The sequence below is a fragment of the Aethalodelphis obliquidens genome, unplaced genomic scaffold (assembly GCF_003676395.1).
Source record: "Aethalodelphis obliquidens isolate GAN/ISIS:26980383/991018 unplaced genomic scaffold, ASM367639v1 scaffold1, whole genome shotgun sequence".
Lineage (NCBI taxonomy): Eukaryota > Metazoa > Chordata > Mammalia > Artiodactyla > Delphinidae > Aethalodelphis > Aethalodelphis obliquidens.
In genome coordinates this window covers 71,248,656-71,269,862 of record NW_020837945.1, presented here as the reverse complement: position 1 = coordinate 71,269,862, position 21,207 = coordinate 71,248,656, and the positions used below count along the sequence as shown (strand labels likewise).

The 21,207-nt window shown below is 42.4% G+C and overlaps 1 protein-coding gene and 1 pseudogene across 8 annotated transcripts in view; both read right to left on the bottom strand.

The window, feature by feature from the left end:
• Window positions 1-133: 133 nt before the first annotated feature.
• LOC113627557 (uncharacterized) lies at window positions 134-6,585 on the bottom strand (annotated as a pseudogene).
• The window catches only part of RUBCN (rubicon autophagy regulator), an 84,458-nt gene continuing 63,706 nt past the window's right edge, over window positions 456-21,207 (bottom strand). For 6 of the 8 annotated variants that reach the window (XM_027107315.1, XM_027107344.1, XM_027107353.1 and 3 more), the window contains one exon: window positions 18,383-21,203. In XM_027107315.1, the coding sequence (XP_026963116.1) occupies window positions 21,025-21,203 (179 nt within the window). In that variant the 3' untranslated portion in view covers window positions 18,383-21,024. Of the gene's footprint in view, window positions 568-9,134; window positions 15,644-18,382; window positions 21,204-21,207 lie in introns of those variants that run through there. The other 2 variants (XR_003432969.1, XM_027107327.1) reach the window with 2 other exon arrangements.

The following is a 21,207-nucleotide window of genomic DNA, read 5'->3' as shown; positions in this document are numbered from 1 at the left end:
CCCCTGCTGCTGCCCATTACCCCCAGCACCTCTCTGCAGACTCCTGTCTGCCCTCAGAAGTCTACATGGGACAGGTCAAGAGGCATCTGTACTGCAAGAGAAGCGGGGACAGTTAGGTGCAACACAGCCACCCTATTTCCCCACCCTATTCCCCAGTCACCAACAGCTGAACCTCTCCTTGTGGGACCTGCAAAAGTGGCTCAGAGGGGAGCAGCAGGTGGCAAGGAGCAGTGGGGAAAGAAAGCGGGGAGGAATGTGTAGGCACTTTTGATATGAAATGGACAGAATGCCAGGATCTTGGGATGTCAGGGACCTTAGAAGCCATCCAGTCCACACCCTGGCCTTGGCCTAAAGTACATGCAAGGGGCTTGCCTCTGTCAATCACAGCATCCAGCTCTGCTGGGGGTGGAATGGAGCCTGCATGTGAGTTACCAGTGTTGCAGAGGGCACGGTGATCCAGGCAGCGGTCTGGTACCACATGGCAGAATTCATCACAGTAGCAGCTTCCTCTCCTGCAGTGGTGATCCATTCCAAGGCAGCAGAGGGGCTGGGGTTGGGAGCAGCTGCCTGGAGACAAAGGGACATTAAAAAGAGACAGGGCTTCCCTGGTGGCGCAGTGGTTGAGAGTCCGCCTGCCGATGCAGGGGATACAGGTTCATGTCCCGGTCTGGGAAGATCCCGCGTGCCGCGGAGCAGCTGGGCCCGTGAGCCATGGCCGCTGAGCCTGCGCGTCTGGAGCCTGTGCTCCGCAACGGGAGAGGCCACAACAGTGAGAGGCCCGCGTACCGCAAAAAAAAAAAAAAAAAAAAAAAAGAGAGAGACAGATTTAACAAATGGTGCTGGGACAACTAGATATCCATATGCAAAAGAATGAATTTGGACCTCTACCTCACACCATATATAAAAATTAACTGAAAATGGATCACAAATCTAAATGTAAGAGTTAAAACTGTAAAACTCTAGATATTGTCATGACCTTGGATTAAGCAGTAGTTTTTCAGGTATGACACCAAAAGCATAAGTGACAAAAGAAAGAATAGATAAAGTAGACTTGATCAAAGTTTTGGGCTTCTAAGGATACTATCAAGAAAGTGAAAAGACAACCCATGGGATGGGAAAACATCTGCAAATCATATATGCAATAAGAGAATTTTATTCAGAATATGTAAAGAACTCTCACAAACTCAACAACATAAAAAGACAAATAACCCCATTTTAAAATGAGCAAAGAATATATCCAAAGAAGATACACAAATGGCCAATAAGCACATAAAAGGGTGCTCAACATCACTAATCATCAGGAAAATGCAAATTAAAATCACAATGAGTTACCACTCCACATCCACTAGGATGGCTAAAAACAAAAACAAGTGTTGGTGAGGATGTGGAGAAATTGGAACCCCACACATGGCTAGCAGAAGTGTAAAATGGTGCAGCCACTTTGAAAAATTGTTTGGCAGTTCCTCAGAATGTTAAATGTAGAGTTACCATATGACCCAGCAAATCCACTTCTGGGTATATACTTAAAAGAATTGAAAATATATGTTCACATAAAATCCCGTACATAAATGTTCATAGAAACATTATTCATAACAGCAAAAAAGTGGAAATAATTCACATGTCCATTAACTGATGAGAGGATAAAACATAATATGAAATTTCTATACAATGGAATATCATTCAGCCATAAAAATGAATGAAATACTGATACATGCTACAACATGGATGAACCTTGAAAATGTTATGCTAGACGAAAGAAGTCAGCCACAAAAGGCCATGTATTATATGATTCTATTTCTGTGAAATGTCTAGAGCAGGCAAATCCATAGAAAGTAGATTAATGGCTGCCAGGGGTGGGAGGTGTGGTGAATAAGGGTGTGACTGTTAATGGGTACGGTGTTTCTTTGGGAGGTGATGAAATGTTCTGAACTTAGGTAATAGTGTTGGTTGCACAACTCCGTAAATATAGTAAAAACCATGAATTGTATATTTTAAAAGGATGACTTTTACATTATGTGAATTGTATCTCAATAAAGTTGCTATTAAAAGGAGAGAGACAGGACTTCCCTGGTGGCGCAGTGGTTGGGAGTCCGCCTGCCGATGCAGGGGACATGGATTCGTGCCTCGGTCTGGGAGGATCCCGCATGCCAGCGGCTGTGCCCGTGAGCCATGGCCACTGAACCTGTGCGTCCGGAGCCTGTGCTCTGCAATGGGAGAGGCCACAACAGTGAGAGGCCCGTGTACCGCAAAAAAAAAAAAAAAAAGAGAGAGAGAGAGAGAGACAGAGCTAAGAGAGAAGAGTGAGCAAGAAGAGAGACAAAAAGAAGAGTGTGACAGGGGAGTGACAGCAAGGAAGACACAGAGGCAATAGAGAAAACGACAGAAGAGTTGTGAGAAGAGGGACGTAGAAAAACCCCACAAAGTTGGAGGAAGTTCTCCAAGGTCGCTATTCACAAAACAGTTTCACCAACCCCAATTCCTACCATTTCCCCAAGGTGCTCGACTCAATTATTATTATTTGTTTTTTCAATTTATTTATCTTATTTTATTTTTGGTTGCACTGGGTCTTCGTTGATGCACACGGGGCTTTCTCTAGTTGCAGTGAGACGGGGCTACTCTTCGTTGCGGTGCCTGGGCTTCTCATTGTGGTGGCTTCTCTTGTTGCGGAGCACAGACTCTAGGTGCACAGGCTTCAGTAGTTGTGGCTTCCGGGCTCTAGAGCGCAGGCTCAGTAGTTGTGGTGCACGGGCTTAGTTGCCCCACAGCATGTGGGATCTTCCCGGACCAGGGCTCAAACCCGTGTCCCCTGCATTGGCAGGCAGATTCTCAACCACTGCGCCACCAGGGCAGCCCTCAACTCAGTTATTATCTGATCATTCCTTATCCACTACAAGATGAAGGGGTTCATCTTCGTTAAGACATAAGGAAAACAAGACATTGGCAGATAGGGACCGTGGCCCAGGTAACCTGGTGAGTCTTTGGCTCAGATCAGAAGGGGCCCCAGGTACTCTCATGCCCAGCACTCTCAATGTTGTTTTCCCTTTACTTTACCTTGACCTTCCCAATTGCCTCCTGTTAGGTTAGCACCTGCCTGGGGCTTTGTTTAGGCATAAGCCTGACGACCTTCCAAAGTTGAAAGGATCAGTAGGGAGCGGGCCTCTGAGGGGAGGCGGGGCCAGGTGTGGCTAACCCAGCCTGTTGTGGAAACAGGGGCCAGCAGGTAGGTGTCTGGTGAAAGGGGGGCGGTGGTCCAGGGAGGTCAGATCTCTCAAGGTGATGGTGGGCTGGGCTGGAATGGTGGCCTCTGAGTTTGGTCTGGCTTCTGCCTCATGTTCTACTCAGGAGCCTCCTACAAATGATCAGTTTCCATTTTCATATCATCCCCTTTCCCAAGTGCCTGGTTCAGTGTCAGTTTGTCACCAAGACCAGGAAACGATCAAAGGATTGGAGCCGGCAAAGAGCCCCAGGGACCATCCAAATGAGGGCTGTACCCCATTTGGGGGTCAGAGATCAAGTCAGTGGTCATGACCAGCATTTATTTTAACAGTATGGGATGGAGTGGAATGGAGTGGAGTGGAATAGGATAGGATAGCATAGGATAGGATAGGATACAAAATATCTACATATATTGTATATTGTATATAGAAGTGTAAGTTGCTTGGGGTTCTTTCTGAAATTTTTGTGTTTTTCTGTATATGTATGTAAGTATTGGATCACAGTGTAAAATATCTCTATTAATGTGGACTGTGGCCAGAAAAGTTTGAAAGACACTGATCTAAAAATGGAAAAGCAGTGTTCACAAGCAGTGATTGGGTGACAGAGCTGGGAGTGGAACCAGCAATTGTGACTTTCCCCTTGCTTTTTCCACCACATCAGGCTCAGGGCTTTTTCTTTCAAAAAGCCTTTGGTTGCACTTGCCACTGCTCTGGGCCATTCTCTAAAGATCCTGCATGTTCCTGCTTTTGAGCCTTTAGTCAAGCTGTTTCCTCTGATTGGAAGGCCCTTCCCTCTCATAGCCACTAGAAGAAAACATTCTTATCCTTCAAGGTCATGATTAAATTCAACCTTCCCAGGGTTGCTAACGAACCAGCTTGTTATTTTGAGAGTGATAAATGAAGAATCATTTATCCAGTCTTTCCACACAAACCAAATAGTTGACAAGGGAAAGGTCTTCTTTATAGAAGAACTCCAGCTAACAAATGCAGAATCAATGGTAGAATTAGAAAACCACCATATGGCAATCCTTAATGAAAAACTGGATCTAGGTAACAATCATCAGTGGAAACTAAAACCATTAGAGAAAGGTCGAGGGGGAACTTTTATAATGGACCTACAAACGGATGCATCTGGCTGATCAAGTTTAACACCAGTAGAAGTGAGATGACTAGACATTGCCTGTCTCCTTCTCCATGCAATAGGTAGTACATAGCCTCACCTACAGAATATACTTACCAAAAGAAATGAACCTTAACTACCAGATTTCAGGAAATGCAGGGGACAGAAGAGCACCCACAAGGATCCAGTCAGACAAATCCAGAATTCAGGACAGTCTACAGGACAAATGACCTGGTTTCTTCAACAAATAAACAGCATGGAAAAAAAAAGGAAGAGAGCTGATATAGATTTAAAGAGACTTAAGAATATAACAGCTAAATGTATGTGTGGACCTTGTTTGGATCCTGATTCGAATAAGCCAGTTGCAAAAAGGACTTTTTGATAGTTGGAGAAGTTTGCACACTAATAGGTATTAAATGGTAGTAATTATTTTAATTATTTCAGCTCTGACAAGGTATTGTGGTTATGTGTATTCTTAATATGGTGGATAAGAACTTGGTGTTGATAATTTTCACACTGGCCAATAGGTCCATTGGGTTCATTTAACTATTCCCTCTACTTTTGTGTGTTTCAAATTTTCCATAATAAAAAATTTTTTTAAATAAATTTGATCTATCCTGAGAGGCCTTCCTACATCCCCCCAGCTGGGACGTAGGTATTAACTACATTTACTGGGATTAACTTTTTCCTCTTACTTTTAAAATCTATTGATTTCCATTTCTAACATAGCATTAATCCCTGTCTCCATTATTGTTACGATCTTCTTCCTGAAGGTGTGTTTATCTGCCTTCCTACCAATTGGTGGAAAGCAGGAAATGTATCTCTGTAGTTCTGGTGTCAAATAATTTATACTTAATTTAATTTAAAAGAGCTGAATTGGACTTGGGCTCACACTTGAGCTCCCAGGGTGTCCATAGGCCAGGACAGATTTACAGTTCCTGACAGCGCTGACTGGTCCCATCAGAAAAATGGCAGCGCAATAAGGGAAAGGAAGTCCACCCCATGGTGACCAAGCACCCATTCACTCACTCATGCATTCATTCATTTATTCATTTTATTCTATTGAGTGACTCTCTGAGCCAAGTACCATGGTGGATCATGGACATACATTCCACTGCCCTGTCCAACCCAACCCTCCAAAGAAACACCTTCTAAGAGCTCAGTCTAGTGAACAGAGCGCCATCATACTACAAGTAACCAGAACGTCATCATACTGTATGGTAAGTGCTGCACCACAGGTAAGAGGAGACAGCCGCGGGGTTGGTGGAGGGGCAGTGAGCCCACCAGGAAACAGACTCCTGGTGAAGAGGCAGTAGATCAGGGACTCCTGTGTGACCATCTCGTTGGCTTCAGACTAAAAGGCTTGTAGAAGTGACAAGCTGTGAGGCCAGGAACAGCCCCAAACAAGGCTGGGTGAAGAACCCCATGCTAATAGTTGGCACCCCTCCAGAACAACACTCTTTAAACCTGTTTGACAGTTTTATAGAGAAGAGGGTGAGCACTGCTGGGGCAGGGTGTGGAAAAGGGGCACTGGGCAGCCTCCCCCTCCCCTGTACAGTTCCCAGTGATACTGCTCCAGCCCCCAAATTGCGAACCCCACTCAGCAAATCTGAAGCCCCGCCCTTCCTCAGAAGTCCTTTTTACAAGCAATTTATTAACACATCTGTTATTACTTAAGCACACACCTTGAGGTTCCCACCCCTACAAAAAGTATTCCTAGCAATGACATCTAGTTTTCTCCCGGGAGTCTGCCTATTAATCTGGATCTGGGCTTGTCATACCACCTTCCCTCTTGTACCACTCCCATCCCCCGACAGTGCACATTCCAGAGCCCCCTGCTGCCTCTACTCATAGGCACCTCTTCTGGACATTCCTCTTGATTCCCCAACCAAAACAGACCTTCCCAAGCGAATTATCCAAGGACAACTTATAAATATGAATGTGGGTACACAGAGAAGCCACTTTAAGCACTGGTAGATGTCTGAATAAATGAATTATTTAATTAATGAATTAGTGAACATAAGGAGGCGGATCATGCCAGGGACAAAAATGGTTGATTAAACGAATGAATGAATAAATAAAAGAGACTAGAGGCCAGGTCCCTTCGACCTGCTAGCCTGGCTTCTCACCTGTCTCCTGGTTTGGGGCTGCAGGGCTCAGCCACAGCAGGAGAACCAGCCACATGGCTGCAGGCATCAAGCAGAGAAAGTGTTTCAGGGACCGAGGCCAGGACTTTTAATACCCACCCATCCCAGTAAGTTCATTTGGTATCTGCACCCCCAGGGAGGAGCCAGCTGGCACCTGGGCAGTCACTGGCAGGGGCAGAGGTGGCACCAAGACAGGGGCACAGGTGTCCCAGTTGCTTGGAATAGCTTGCCCAAGCAGAGGTAACACAACAAAAAAACAATTCTCCCATCTCCTGGGGTTTCCAAGCCTTTGGGAAGAGCAGAATCAGAGAAACCAGAGTGACTGCTGTCAGGAATTGCAACCTCATCTTACCTTGATTTCATCTGCAAAGACCCTATTTTCATAAAGGTCACATTCACAGGTACCAAGGATTAGGACTTGAACAGATCTTTTGGGGGGACACAGTTTAAGCCACAACAGTAATAAAATTTTATTTTTCACATTTAGGTCTTTACCTAGAATTTTTTTGTGTGTTGACTTGAGGTGTGGATCTAAAATAATTTTTTTTCATATGGATAACCAGTATTAAATTATCATTTACCAAATAATCTATCACTGCCCTATTGACTTGTGATACCACCTCTGTGGCATATCAAGCTTCCTTATATGTATAGATCTATTTATGGACTTTCCATTTTGTTTCGTTGTTCTAATTTGTCTTTTCCTACACAAGTGCCACACTATCTTAATTATGATAGCTTTAGAACACATTTTGATGTCTGTTAGAGCAAGATTATTCTTCTTAGCATTTCCTTGTCTATTTTTAGCCCTTTCCATTTCCATGTAAATTAATATATTTATTTTAAATTCCCTTTCATATTGCTCTAAATTCTGTAGCTCCTGGAGAATTTTCCTATTACATCTGCTGATTCTTTCTCATGGCAATTTATAACATCAATTTTTAAAATTAAACTTTTAATTTGAAATAATTGTAGACACACATGCAATTATAAGAAATAATACACAGTCCACATACCTTTTACCCCATTTCCCCCAATGGTAATAGCTTGCAAAACTATAATACAACATCACAAACAGGATGCTAACATTGAAAGAGTGAAGATACAGAATATTGCCAAGGATCCCTCCTGCTGCCCTTTTATAGCCACATTCACTTCCCTCCTGCCCCCACCCTCTCCTTAACCTCTGGAAACCACTACTCTGTTATCCGTTTCTATACTTTTGTCATTTCAAGGACGTTATATAAATGGAATCATGCAGAATGTTTGGGGATTGACTTTTTTTCACTCAGCATAACTCTCTGGGGATTCATCCAGGTTGTTGCATGTATCAATAGTTTGTTCCTTTTAATTCTGAGTAATGTTTTAAGGTACGGATGTACTATAGTTTTTTAATTATTCAGCTGTAGAATGATACCTGGGTTGTTTCCAGTTTTTGACTAATAAAGCTGCTATTAGCATCACACATGGATTTTTGTGTGAATATGTATTTTCATTTCTTGGAGATAAATGTGCAACAGTGAAATTGGTGGGTTGTAGGACAGTTGTATGCTTAGTCTTATAAGAAACTGACAAACTGTTTTCCAGGGTGGCTATATGATTTTATACTCCCACCTGCAATAAACAAGTGATACAGACTCTCTGCATCCTTGCCAACATTTAATATTGTTACTATTTTTAATTTCTGTGATTCTGATAGCTATGTAGTTATATTTTGTGGTTTAAATTTGCATTTCCCTAATGGCTAGTAATATTGACCATGTTTTCATGTGCTTATTTGTGATCTGTGTATCTTTTTCAGTGAAATGTCTCTTCATACCTTTTGCTCATATTCTAGTTGGATTGTTTATTACTGTTTTTAATTTAATTATTAAAAATTGAGGTATAATTGACATACATTTACTGTTGAGTTTTGAGAGTTCCTTATGTATTTTAGGTACTAGCTCTTTACTGCATGTGTGGTTTGCAATATCTTCTCCCAGTTTGTAGTTTGTGTTTTTGTCCTCCTAACAGGGTCTTTTGCAGAGAAAAAGTTTTTATTTTGATCTGTCCTTATATAAATCATGCTTTTGGTGTCAAGTCTAAGAATTCTTTGCTTAGCCATAGATCCTGAGATTTTCTTTTTTTTTTTTCCTAAAAGTTCTGTAATTTTACCTTTTACATTTAAGTCTGATCCATTTTGAGTTAATTTTTGTATAGCTGTGATACTAAGTCAAGGTTCATTTTTTTTTGTCTGTGGATTTCCAATTGTTCCAGCAACATTTGTTGAAAGGGCTATCTTTCTTCCATCAAACTGCTTTTGCTTCTTTGTCAAAAATCAGGTGGGCATAATTTGCGTTGGTCTATTGCTGGGCTCTCTATTCTGTTTCACTGATCTGTGTCTATACCTCCACCAGTACCACACAGTTCTTTTTTTAAAAAATAAATTTATTTATTTTTATTTTTGGCTGCATTGGGTCTTCGTTGCTGCGCACGGGCTTTCTCTAGTGGCGGCAAGCAGGGGTTACTCTTCGTTTCGGTGTGTGGGCTTCTCATTGCAGTGGCTTCTCTTGTTGCAGAGCACAGGCTCTAGGCTCACGGGCTCAGTAGTTGTGGCTCATGGGCTCTAGAGCGCAGGCTCAGTAGTTGTGGCACATGGGCTTAGCTGCTCTGCAGCATGTGTGATCTTCCCAAACCAGGGCTTGAACCCGTGTCTCCTGCATTGGCAGGCGGATTCTTAACCACTGCATCACCAGGGAAGCCCCTACCACACAGTTCTTCATTACTGTAACCATATAATGTCTTGAAATTGGGTAGGCTGATTCCTCTTACTTTCTTCTTCTTTTTCAAAATAGTTTGTTATTCTTGTCCTTTGTCTTTTCATATAAATTTTAGAATAACCTTATCCATAAAACAAAAAAATCTTGCTGAAATTTTGATATGATTTGCATTAAGTCTGTATATAAATTTGGAGATAACTGACATCTTTACTATGTTGACTCTTCCAATCCATGAACATAATATACCTCTCCATTCATTTAGATCTTCTATATCTTTCATCCGAAATTCGTGCTTGCTGCGTACAAATCCTGTACATATTTTGTTTGATTTACACCTAAGTGTTTCTTTTTCTTTCTTTTTTTAGTAAGTGGTATGGTATTTTTAATTTTGGTGTCCACATGTTCATTGCTAGTATACAGAAATGCAATTGACTTTTGTATGTTTATCTTATATCCTGCTACATTGCTAAACTCATTAGTTTTAGGAGGATTTTAAAAAATAGATTCCTTGGGATTTTCTACATATACTGAAGTATGTACAGATGAATTAATATGTCTGAGATTTGCTTCAAAATAATCTTGATAGGGGTAGAGGGTGGGGATATAGATGAAACACAATTGACTGTGAGCTGGTAATTGCTGAAGCTGCATAAAGGATACACGGGGGTTCAGTATTCTACTCTCAATATCTTTGTGTATGCTTTCAATTTTCTATAACAAAAAAATGTTCCCAAATGTTATTCCCTGTAAAAGCTGTAGGGGCCCTCATTGTACAGTAAAGTCATAGTGGTTGACCTGTCATTCAAGGCCCTTTATGGTCTGACCTCCCCGCTAACTATCCAGTTGTTCTTTGAACGCTTTCCAAAAGACCCCCTTCTCTGTATGTCTCATAGTCGTCTAAACAACGTTTTCAGTTTCCACTTTGTGTTTTTGCTCCTGCTGCATTGACCCTCCTCTCTGTCCCAAAAGGCCCTTCTCCCTCCTCTCAGATTAAATCCCACGCTGCCTCCCACCCAGCTCCAGAACCAACAGGCCCTCGAGGCCTCCCCTGATCACTCTGGCCACATTGATCTCCCCCTTCTCTGACCTTCCAGAACTCTGTCTTTAACATTCATTCCCGTATAACATAGTTGTTAAGAGTGGGATTTTTGGAACCAGACTGTCTGTATTTGGATCCAGCCTCCATTGTTTACTAGCTTTGTCACTTTGGGCAAGTTATTTAAACTCTCTGTGCCTCAATTACTTCTTTATAGAATGGAAATGATAATGGTATCTACTTCATAGTGTAGTTGGGAGGATTAAATGAGTCATACACGTAAAAACTTTAGAATAGTGTTCAGCACACAGTAAGAAATCCATATGTAATGATTTCATTTGTGTACATCCTATGTTATAACGAAACTGTAAATTCCTAAAGGGCAGGAACTGCATCCAAGCACTGAGTCATTTACATGGTAGATGAAAAGAATCACACATCCATGATCTGGATCAGTTTAAGTCAGACAAGTAAAGCCAATATTTAATTGCATAATTTGTCACTGTGGCCCTTTCACTGCCTATACCAAGGTTCTTTGCTTGCCAGCAACAGAATCTCGCTCCTGCTAACTTAAGAAAAAGGAATGTACTAAAAAGATTTGAAGGTTAAGCTAAAAAACTGGACTCAGAACAGGATAGGAAACTGGCGGCCCCGGAATCCAGGAGAGAGGAATGACAGTCTCTTCACCATGCTAGAATGAGAAAGCGCCAGCCCACTTACTTTTTTGGTCATTGTCTTATTTGCTCAAGGTTCCAAGACTAGGGAAAGAGTTCAGGCAATCCAGCTTGATCCATGTGCCCACTCCTTGGTCAGAGGTTTAAAAAAAATGAACTTATTTCTGGTCATTTTTTTGGGGTGGGTGGGTGACGTTAATTAAGAACTAAAAAGCAGGCTTGCTCTATCTATCTGTTCTCTGGGATCTTTGGCATATTATGGAAAGAAGGCAAGCTGGATAAGTATTTCTGTCTAGCTGGTAAACTCTTTGCCTTTAAAGACTTTACTTCTACTTGGGTCCAAAAGGGGTAAGGTATGGGCAAGTAAGTGCAAATGAAGGAGTGGCTTCTGCTCACGGGTGCTGATGGGAGCTCCATGCCAGAGTCAAATAGTGCTGTTTGTAGTCTCTGGAATAGCTGGAATCCTAGAAGCCTCTGGAGAACTGTCCAGATGGTCATTATATGGACCTTCCATTCTAAAACCTCAAGAGGGTTTTCCTGATTCCCACCAGCCTTGTCTCTGTCCCTGGCTCTTATGGAAACTCCAAGGTGTCCTCTCCCTGTGTGCTCTCAGGACAGAAGGGCTGGACAGAGGCACCAGTTCTCAGAGGAACTGCACATGAGGTGGGGAGATAGAGAAGGAAGGACAAAACTGGAAGGAAAAAAAGAAAAAGAAAGAAGGAAGGAGCTCTCCATGTTTTCTGGGCCAACGTGGGTCAGCACATCTTGTGCAGAATAATATTTGGGGGTATTTTAAAGCAATAGCTATCTTGACCCCCCCCCCTCCAGTGTCTATATACTTTTGTACATTCCCTCTGCATTTCAAGGGAAAGAATTTTTTCCCTAAAACCAAACCAAAGTGAACTCTTTAAATTATAAAAAATAATATGACCACTTTACAGATATTTCAATAGGCAGATAAAAGGAAAAAAATCACTCCATAGTTCCATCATTTCTGCAGAGCTACACTTACTTTTATGTATCTCCTTCTCTTCCCATGTGTATTTTTCCTTCCATGAATGTTTTTCTATAATTGCAATAAGGGGGTATATATACTTGCCTATGTGTAAACTTCTTATTTTGGAACAATTTTAGATTTATAGGAAAGTTGCAGACAGTGAGTTCTTATATACCCCTCAGCCAATTTGTTTTCGCTAATGTCACCATCTTACATCTTTCAAGACTAAGAAACCAACATAGTACATTGCTTTTAACTAAACTCTAGACTTTATTCAGATTTTACCGGTTTTGCCAGTAATGTCCTTTTTTCTGTTCCAGGATCCAATCTAGGATAGCACATTGCATTTAGTCGTCATGTCTCCTTAGGCTCTTTTGGTCTGTGATAGTTACTCAGTCTCTTGTTTTTCATGACCTTGATAGTTTTGAGGAGTACTGTTCAGGTATTTTGTAGAACGTCCCTCAAATTGGGTTTGTGTTATGTTTTTTCTCATGATTAGACTGGGGCAATGGATTTTTGGAAAGAATACCACGTGGCGATGTGCCCATCTCATCACAGGGGTGCATAATATCCAAACGGCACCCCTGGTGATGTTAACCTTGATCACTTGGTTAAGGTAATGTTGGCCAGCTTTGTCCACTGTACAGCTGCTATTTCTCCATTTCCATGCTCTTTTTTTAAAAGCAAACCACTAATTCCAGTCCACCCTCATGGGGAGAGGGGATTAAGCTCCACCTCCTGGAGGGGCATAGGATTTACATATATTGTTTGGAATTCTGTCAGGAAGATTTGTCTCTTCTTCCCAATTTATTTATTTATTCAATTCTTTATTTATTAGTATGGACTCATAAATATTTGACATAAACTTTTTCTCTTTTGTTTCATATAACATTGTGTTATAAGGTTTTTTTTCATGTTACCATCCTGGTCTTTATAACCATCATGTTAATGATCGCATCTACTTTTGGATATTTTCCATTAACTTTGTACTCTCATAAATTATGCTTCTGTAAACATCTTTTGAAACAATGTTCTATGATTCTTTGTATTCCAGATCTGGCCTGGTGTCTGGAATACAGAAACATAGTATATATTCAATAGATGTTTATTTGGTATGGATGGATGGACAGACGAATGAATAAATAAATGAATGAATGAATGCTGGGCTGGCAATGTAACTCAGTAGCCCCTTTTTTTTTTTTTCCCCTGCTGAACAGTCTTCTCACTCTTGGCCTATGAAGATTTCAAGTCTAAGTTAAATGTTGAGAAGAGAGGTTTGAGAACTTGCTGGAAATCAAGCTTTGGCTTCCTGTGAACCACACGTAGTTTGTAATAAACAAAGAACCTCAGAACAAGTAAAGATTCTGTACTGTAAGCTATTTTTTTTAAATCTCTGATTGGAAAACATTTGGATATTCTATCAACTTCAGCAGCTTTTCACATAGCTTTATCACTCTTCTCTAAGCTTACCTTGTAGACATAACAATTTTTAAATACCTAGGGTATTTTTAGGACATAGAAATATCTTTGTATCTCCTGGTTTAGTCCCCGGCAAGGAAAAGCTGACAGTTTAATAATAAAGTGAGTGAAGTACATTTGGAATGTTATCTACTCTAATAATGGCTGCTGGACAAAACAAAACAGAAACAGTCGCAGACAAAGCTGAGGGAGGAGAAGGGAGATGAGGACATTTTCATCACTTCAAGATTTGGGAAAGTAATCACTGTAGATATTTGCTGGCAAGAAAAGAGATAAGAAAGCTAAGACGGGACGTAATCAGAGGCAAGGTCAGAACAATCCTGTCCCATGTCCTACAATGTACTTCTGATCATTCTGGTTCCCACTGACAGGCAGAGAGGGAAAAACTATCAAGAACAGAATGTTTCCCAAGTGGTTTTCTCACTCTCCAGGAAGGGTCATGTCTATTTGTTGAACCCAACTGTTATGAATAGTTGAACCCACACAGACTCTGAAGGCATGAGTACGCACAGAATGGTCTGTAGTAGAGTCCTCTGTGGATCCCTGATCTGGGGAAAAACAGCAGGGACACCCTAAAGACAAATTGTGCAGTGAGACTGGAGAGCCCCAGGGTCAGGTGGCTTCATATTCATCTCAGATTTGTGTGAGCTCAGGCTCTTTTGGTTGGAAGAAATCAGATCTGCTCCTGCTGTAGTAAAAAGGTGAAGAACAGTCATTACAGAGATCCATGTGGCAAAGAGGAAAACTGACTAAATTCATCTGACTACAGGACCCCAATATGGGTTGACCCTGTCAGGGCCTCCTTTCTGCCTAAGACCTCAGCATGGGTTCTTCTGGCTTAATTTGGAAGGGCTCGTGTGGGGTCTTTGGGGATATCATTGGGATTTTGCAGAGGGAACACTAATGAGCTTAGGGTGATTAAAGAGGACAGGAAAGACCACTGCTGTAGCAAAGGCAATCCTTGTCAGGAAAGACCCTCGAAGGGTCATTTCATCTGTCCACTTGCCTCCACATAGAACAGGCAATTCCTTACATCCATTCATTCACTCCATTCATTTACTTGTTTGTTTGTTCTATTTGGGAAAATACTAAATAACAAGATTGTGTGAGAAGTGCTCTAACAGGAGGTTTAGAGAGAGTGCCAAGGGCTCACAGTGGGTGGGTACAGTAGAATGCAGGCAGGGAACGCTGTGATATAGCTGAGTTAGTTTTTTAAAAGAGGAAAGATCAAGGTGTATTTAGGAAACCGCTAGTAGTTCAGGGAATGGCAGGAGATCAGGCCATGAAGCTAAAGTGTGGTCATGTATTGAAGGTCCTTTACATGCCAGGAGAAGAAACCAAACTTTATCTTATGGGGAGAGAAATACTGGTGAGTTTTAGGCAGGGGAGTATGACTCCACAGTAATGCTTTCTGTCCTTCCCACTGCTCCAATCTCCTTATTCCCACTATGGAGGGCAATCTGGAACATTTATCAAAATGACAAATGCACGAATCTTTTGTGCCAGCCATTCCACTTTGGATAATTTATCCTACGGATATGCTTGCACCCATGTGAAATGACATATGACCAGGTTTTTCACTGTAGCGTTGTTTGTATTAGTAAAAGATTGGAAACAACTTAAATGTCCCTCAATAGGTAAATGGTTGAATCAATTATAATCTATCCATATAATGGAAAATGTACAGCTATAAAAAAGAATATAGAAACTCTTCATGTAGTGATAAAGAAAATTCTCTAAGATATACTGTTAGGGAGAAAAAAAACAAGAGACAGAAATGTGTATACAGTATGCTAGTTTTTAAAGAAGTGTGAAGAATAGGATATATATATATATATATATATATAAATAATTTGCTTGTATTTGCATAAAGAAACTCTGTAAGGATAAAAAGGAAAGTCACGAGTGGCTACCGAAGGGGGTGAGGCAGAAACAGGGCACATGGCTACAGAAATGGGAGGGACTTTTCATTGTATATCTTTCTGTGGATTTTAAGCATGTTGAATGTATCAGAAAACTACATTTAAATATTAAATAAGGAAGAAAGAAAGAGAGAGGGAGGTAGAGAAAGAGAGAGAAAGGGGAAGTTCTGTTTTTCCCTTTACCTCTGCAGGCCTCATTCTTGCTTTTCACCTTGTCAGGAGTTTCTTTTGGTTAGCTCTGTGGTTGAGGGCTTCCAGTGGTTAAGAGAGACACATACAACTCTTCTTTTAGACCTATGTGTAGACAGACCCATTGTTGGCATCTAGGTTGAATTTCTTTCTTCAGTTTCTAAGTAGAAAGAGGCTGGGAAGTGAGGGACAGAGGAGAGAGAGGTGCCTTTTACTTCCCTGTTTGCCCCTTACCACTGCTAGTGCTGTTTTGTGCTTGCTGTGGAAACAGGAGCTTGAAGGCGAAGCCAGGAGTCTGGCTGTTCCTGCAGTGGGCCAGTGGGAAAATAAAACCATTTGGGAACTACAGGCATCACTGTTTAAAAGGAAGACAGGTGAGAAATTGCAGGAGCTGTGAGAGAAAAGGACAGGACTTTCCTAGGGCTTGTTGCCTAATGGTTACAGGACATCTGTGCTGTGCTATGTTTCAGGCTTGAGTCTTACTGGTCTGCTGTAGCCTCTTGGAGGGCTCGTCACTAAAACTCCCACCTACATCCTAAGAACCTTCTGACCATGCAAGGTTTCTTTTAACACAGGAACTCTCACCTCGCTGGTCTGGTATTAAGTGTACATCCAAAACCAGAGCACAGCTCTCTGTTTTCCGTTCCTCCCTCAGAAGCAGTCCACAGAATTGAGGGAGGCAAGGGTATATGCAAAGCACATCCTCGTGTTCTCCACGCTCTTAGGATACTAGTGCTAGGTAGATTCTTTTTCCTTTTTATCACATTCATCTCTGATCCCAAGAACGTCAAGCTCACAATTGGAATGCTTGGACCATCTGGCAGCTGCTTCACTAAAGCTTTAAAAGCAAACAGTTTGATACCCTGGAGATCAGAAATGGGAGAGGACTATAGTTGATCAGGCAGAAGAGCCAGCAGGATATGGTGGTGGGCATATTGATCCCCTTCTCCCATCCTCTAGGCCAAATGTTCAAAGGAAAAAGGAAGTAGGGTTGCGCCTCACTTTAACCAGGATGCTATAAAAATTATGCCTACTCTTTACACCATTAGAGGGTATAGTAAACCTACAAACATTTGGGGCCACAGAAAATGAAGAATAACAAAGTCAATGCCGGAAAGGATGAGTGCCCAGCTCACAGTTCCCCTTTCTTTGTGGTGTACCCCCAATCCTCAGTAGGGAGTCCCCAACACAGCCATAAGTCTACTGTCTGGCCTGCCTCGCTGGCAGCAGACTCAAGAGGACGGCAAATCCTGCAGCTGAGGTTCCAGAGCTGCTCTGATCTCTGCCCTTCCTGAAACTTAGTTGTTAACTTTCCTTGGATTCTGTAATGTATCCCAGCATCTTTCTAATATCTTGCCCCACTCCCCCACCCCCAGCCTTTTGATCCCTGCTTAAAAATGTCAGAGTCAGAACAAAACATTTGGAATTTATCTTGTTTCTAGAGGTTTTGGGCTAATGAGGTGACAGTGACAATGCTATGCCACACCCTCATCCAAACGAACATAATTTCTCTCCTGAACTACTGCAGCCATCTCCTTAGGATATCTACCACTTCCACTCTTGTTTTACTCTATTTTCTGCAAAGCGGCTGCTGACATTTTAACCAGATCACTCACTCCTCTGATTAAAACTCTTCAATGGCTTTCCAATGTTCTCAGAATAAAATCTAAAATCTTTGGTGCCCCATGTTCTTACAATACAATCTGAAATTCTTAGTAAGTCCTTCTTGCAGTTCCTTGCCCAAACTCCTGTCTTAGGACCATCAGTATATGCTAGTCCCAGTCTGGAGCCCTTTTCTCCCTACCCTGAGCCTCATTTTGGGGGTCTTGGTGGAAGTATCACCTTCTCAGGGGCCTTATTTCTCTCCAATCTAAATTAGGTATCCTTGTTATTTATTTTTTTAACTGCATTGACTCTTTTCCTTCATAGCTATTACAGCTTGTAATTACATATTCATTTTGGTAACTTTGGGCAATGTCTGTCTCCCCCACAAGACCCTGAGTGCCTTAAGGGGCAGGGACTGTCTCTGTTTTGCTCCATGCGATAGCCCCAGAGCCTAGCACAGAAACCAGCATACAGTAGGTACCCAAGTATTAGACGGATGATTAAATAGGAAGAGACGGGAGTGGCTGGCGATGGTTGAGATTTAAGATAAGAAGCTGAAATTGCGTGCTAGTGGTAGAAAAGGAATGAGATACATTTACTTTAAAGAGAAAAATCAACATAACTTGACGACAGGGGGTGGGGAAGGAGATAATGCTTTCCCAGCCAAAAGTGCCACCTGACTCAGAGAGGAAGAAACTAAAATTTCAAACCGGGGTGACTAATGGTTAGGTTTGGGGAAATATGATACTTACGTTGGTTTTAGACATACTGGTTGGAGCTAAGCAAGGGACATCGAAGGGGGAAGTGTTCAGAAAGTTGCAGGGTAAAGCTGGAGCTCCAGCGGGCCAGGAGCATAAAAGAGAAATTCAGAGCTGGTTGTTCACAGAAGTGGGAACTGAAGTATCTAAGACAATTCATATGTTGTGGAGAGGAAGATTCTCCTCGCTTTAAGCGACAGCTACACCAAGGGGACAGGTACGGGGCACACCCCGTGCATTGGAAAGTGCCACAAAGTGCTTCGTACACGAAGACATAGAAATCTAGAGAGGTGAAGTGATCTGCTCAAGGTCACACAGCAAGTCAGTGACAAAGCATTCCAATCTATGTTTCCTGACTTGTAAGGTCCAGTTTTCTTTGCATGAATACACAGAAACTTCCTGAATTTTCAGACACGCCTGCTTTACAGTGGACACTCCATACCAGTTCCTGATAGTCAAGGCAGGCAAATAAGAGGCAGAATTTCATTTCCTTAGTTTATTAATGACGACAATGAACTGTCAGGCTGTGTATGAATTATAACAAGTAGAAACCTAGTTCGGAACACGAGTTGTACACACCCCAGAACATCTCCATTTAGACTCTTGCTCCTTTTATGTTAACTCAACAGAAGCTCTAAAGCTTTGGTAGAGAAAGTCAATAACAGCCTCATTTAAGTGGAAAGTATTTGCCTTCCACTCTTCTGCTATCTCTTAAATCTTGTCTCCACCTTGTAAGCAAACTTCTTTTTCCCTTTATTTATAGAAAAAAACACTTCTTCCTTCCCATTTCATTCAGAAGGAACTCTTTTCAGTGCATTCAAAGCTTCTCCCCACAAGAGCAGGGATTTTCAGATACTGATAAGTTGCAAAGTGCTTTCAAAAAATCTCATCCTCTTTCCTCTCCCCCCTCCCCACTCTCAAATAAATAAATAAATGGGTATTTGGACAGTGATGACAGCACAGTGTCAGGGTCACTAAAACAGATATGCAACCTAAAGGGATGAGGTGAGAGAGGTGGAGAAAAATAAGTGAAAAACCAGGAGGGTGAGATTGTTGAGCTCAGCTTTAGAAACAGTGTCAGCATCTTTCATCCTTTGATCCTATGCTATATGAAACACGCACGACAATAATAAGAGTATATCTCTCCTCCAGTGTAGTGACTTGGAGTAAGGAGCTAGACTTGTAATTTAAACCGAAAGTGGAAGTAGAGCTCACCATCTTCACAAAGCCCTTAGTCTGAATCCGAGGCCTAATCCTCAGTGAGACTTGAGTCTCATAGGGTCATTCCCAAAGCTCCTTGAGGACAAGGGAGCTTCTAGTCCGCCCTTCAAAACTGGGCTGGGCTGGAGGCCTTGGCTTTCACAGCCCCTCCGCCCCACCCGTGAACTGAAGGGAGAACAGCCTGAAGTAGCCTTCAGATCGCAAGTCTGAAGCAGAGGGACCAACACCAGAAGTCAATTCCTCCCTGCTCCCTCTTGTCCTGGTGGAGCCTCAGCTCTGGCTGTTACTTTACTGCCCCTTCGACTTCCTGTGAGACTCCTGGTTGCCTCCAACTCAGGCATTCATCAGCTTCCACCAACCATGTGCAACTTTCTGTTCAGCTTCCTGGGGTAGCACCCACAGCAAGTTTTTCTTACAAGCAACCAGCTACGGAAAGACAGGCATCCAGGAAGAAGTCAGTCCCAAAACAAAAATGCTCTGGGCTTTAGTTCACAGAGCTGCCAGCCCTCAGAGCAGTGATCCTGACCAGTGTTTTACACACAGGTCAGGAAGTACAGCAACTTAAAGAATATGACAAACATATACTCGGTCCCAGCAAAAACTTTTCCCATCAAAACACACATTAAAAAAGGGTGTGTGTGTGTGTGTGTGTGTGTGTGTGTGTTAAAGTTAGTAATAAGAAAAGGATGAGTGAACATATGAATATCACCAGGCTAAAGAGTTAAGTGCATAATTGGCATAAAGGCTCTTGTTATCCCAAGAACACGGGAACATTCGCGCTCACATCCACAAACTGCCAAGTTGTCTGACACCACTAACAGCAAGAAGCTCTTTCCTCAACTTTGACAAAAGAAACTAACGCAAGAGATCAGCCACCAGGGAGGGTCCCAGCTGTGCTTCAGGAGCGGAGGGAGAGCACGGAGTTGGGCCAGGCTTCTACTCAGAACCACACTGACCACCTAACAGAGGACACAGTGGCAAGAGACCCACTGATAAAATGGTGGATGGGGTTTCTGTCCTCAGTTTAGGATGGTGTCAGGAACTTGCCTGAGCTTGAAAGATCAAACCTGCACCAGAGCTATGTTGACTGAAAGGGACCTGATCACCTAAGAGGAGGCCAACAGCCCCTCTGACTGAATAAATGCTCCTTAAACAACAGAGTTGTAGCGTCACTTATGCTAGAAATGGGCCTGGTCTAAGTATCAGTTCTGTTCTTCGTGTCAAGTCCCCCAGGGTAGATAAAGAAAGTCAGCCTGTGACATCATCTATGCCTAGAATATTTCAAACAAGGAAGTCATCACTGCCTCCTTGAGGTCTCTGAAAATTCTAAGGTAGCAATAACGCTGTTTTTATGGCCTCAAAAACACCTAAATAAGAATGCCCATGATGTAGTCCCATTCTCTGCTGCTTCTCCTCAGGGCAGTCTGACCCTATTCCAGGACTGGGAGAGAGAAAACTCCATCCTCCTGTTTCAGCAGCAAAGGAGAAGTGAGTTCGCTGAGAAAGGCCTGGCTCAGAAGCTCCAGAATTACAACAAAATAAAACTGGAAATGATACTTGAGATGCAGCTGAAACCAGATCTGGTCCAAGTGGAGAAGGCCATGGATGTCGGAAGAACTGGGTCTCCCTGTCCATTTTCCTGACAGAGGCACTAGAAGCTTCACTTAGGGACCCATGTGTCAGTTCTGATGGAAATACTTGGTACCTATAAATTGTCACAACAGACTGGACCCCACCAACCTAAATAAGGTTAACTGTACATGGACATTAGACAGGTCGTAAAAATTAATAATGATGATAATAATTAAAAAAAAAAAAAGTGGGGAAAGTCCTTAAAAAGGTGGCTCAGTTCTGCACTATGTGTGACCCTAGCCCCTAGGAAGAGCGCTTTACGTGCTTTCTTCAGGTGGTCTCCAGGATGGCGGCCTCCAGGGCCAAGGCCTCGGTGGGTTCTTCCTCAGAGTCTGACATGTAGGACTCCAGGCTCTGCTTGGCCAGCAACTCCCGCCGGGCCTGCAGCCGCTCACAGCGGGGACAGCTTCCAGACTTGAAACAAGCTTTATGGTAACACGCTTTACACTCTAT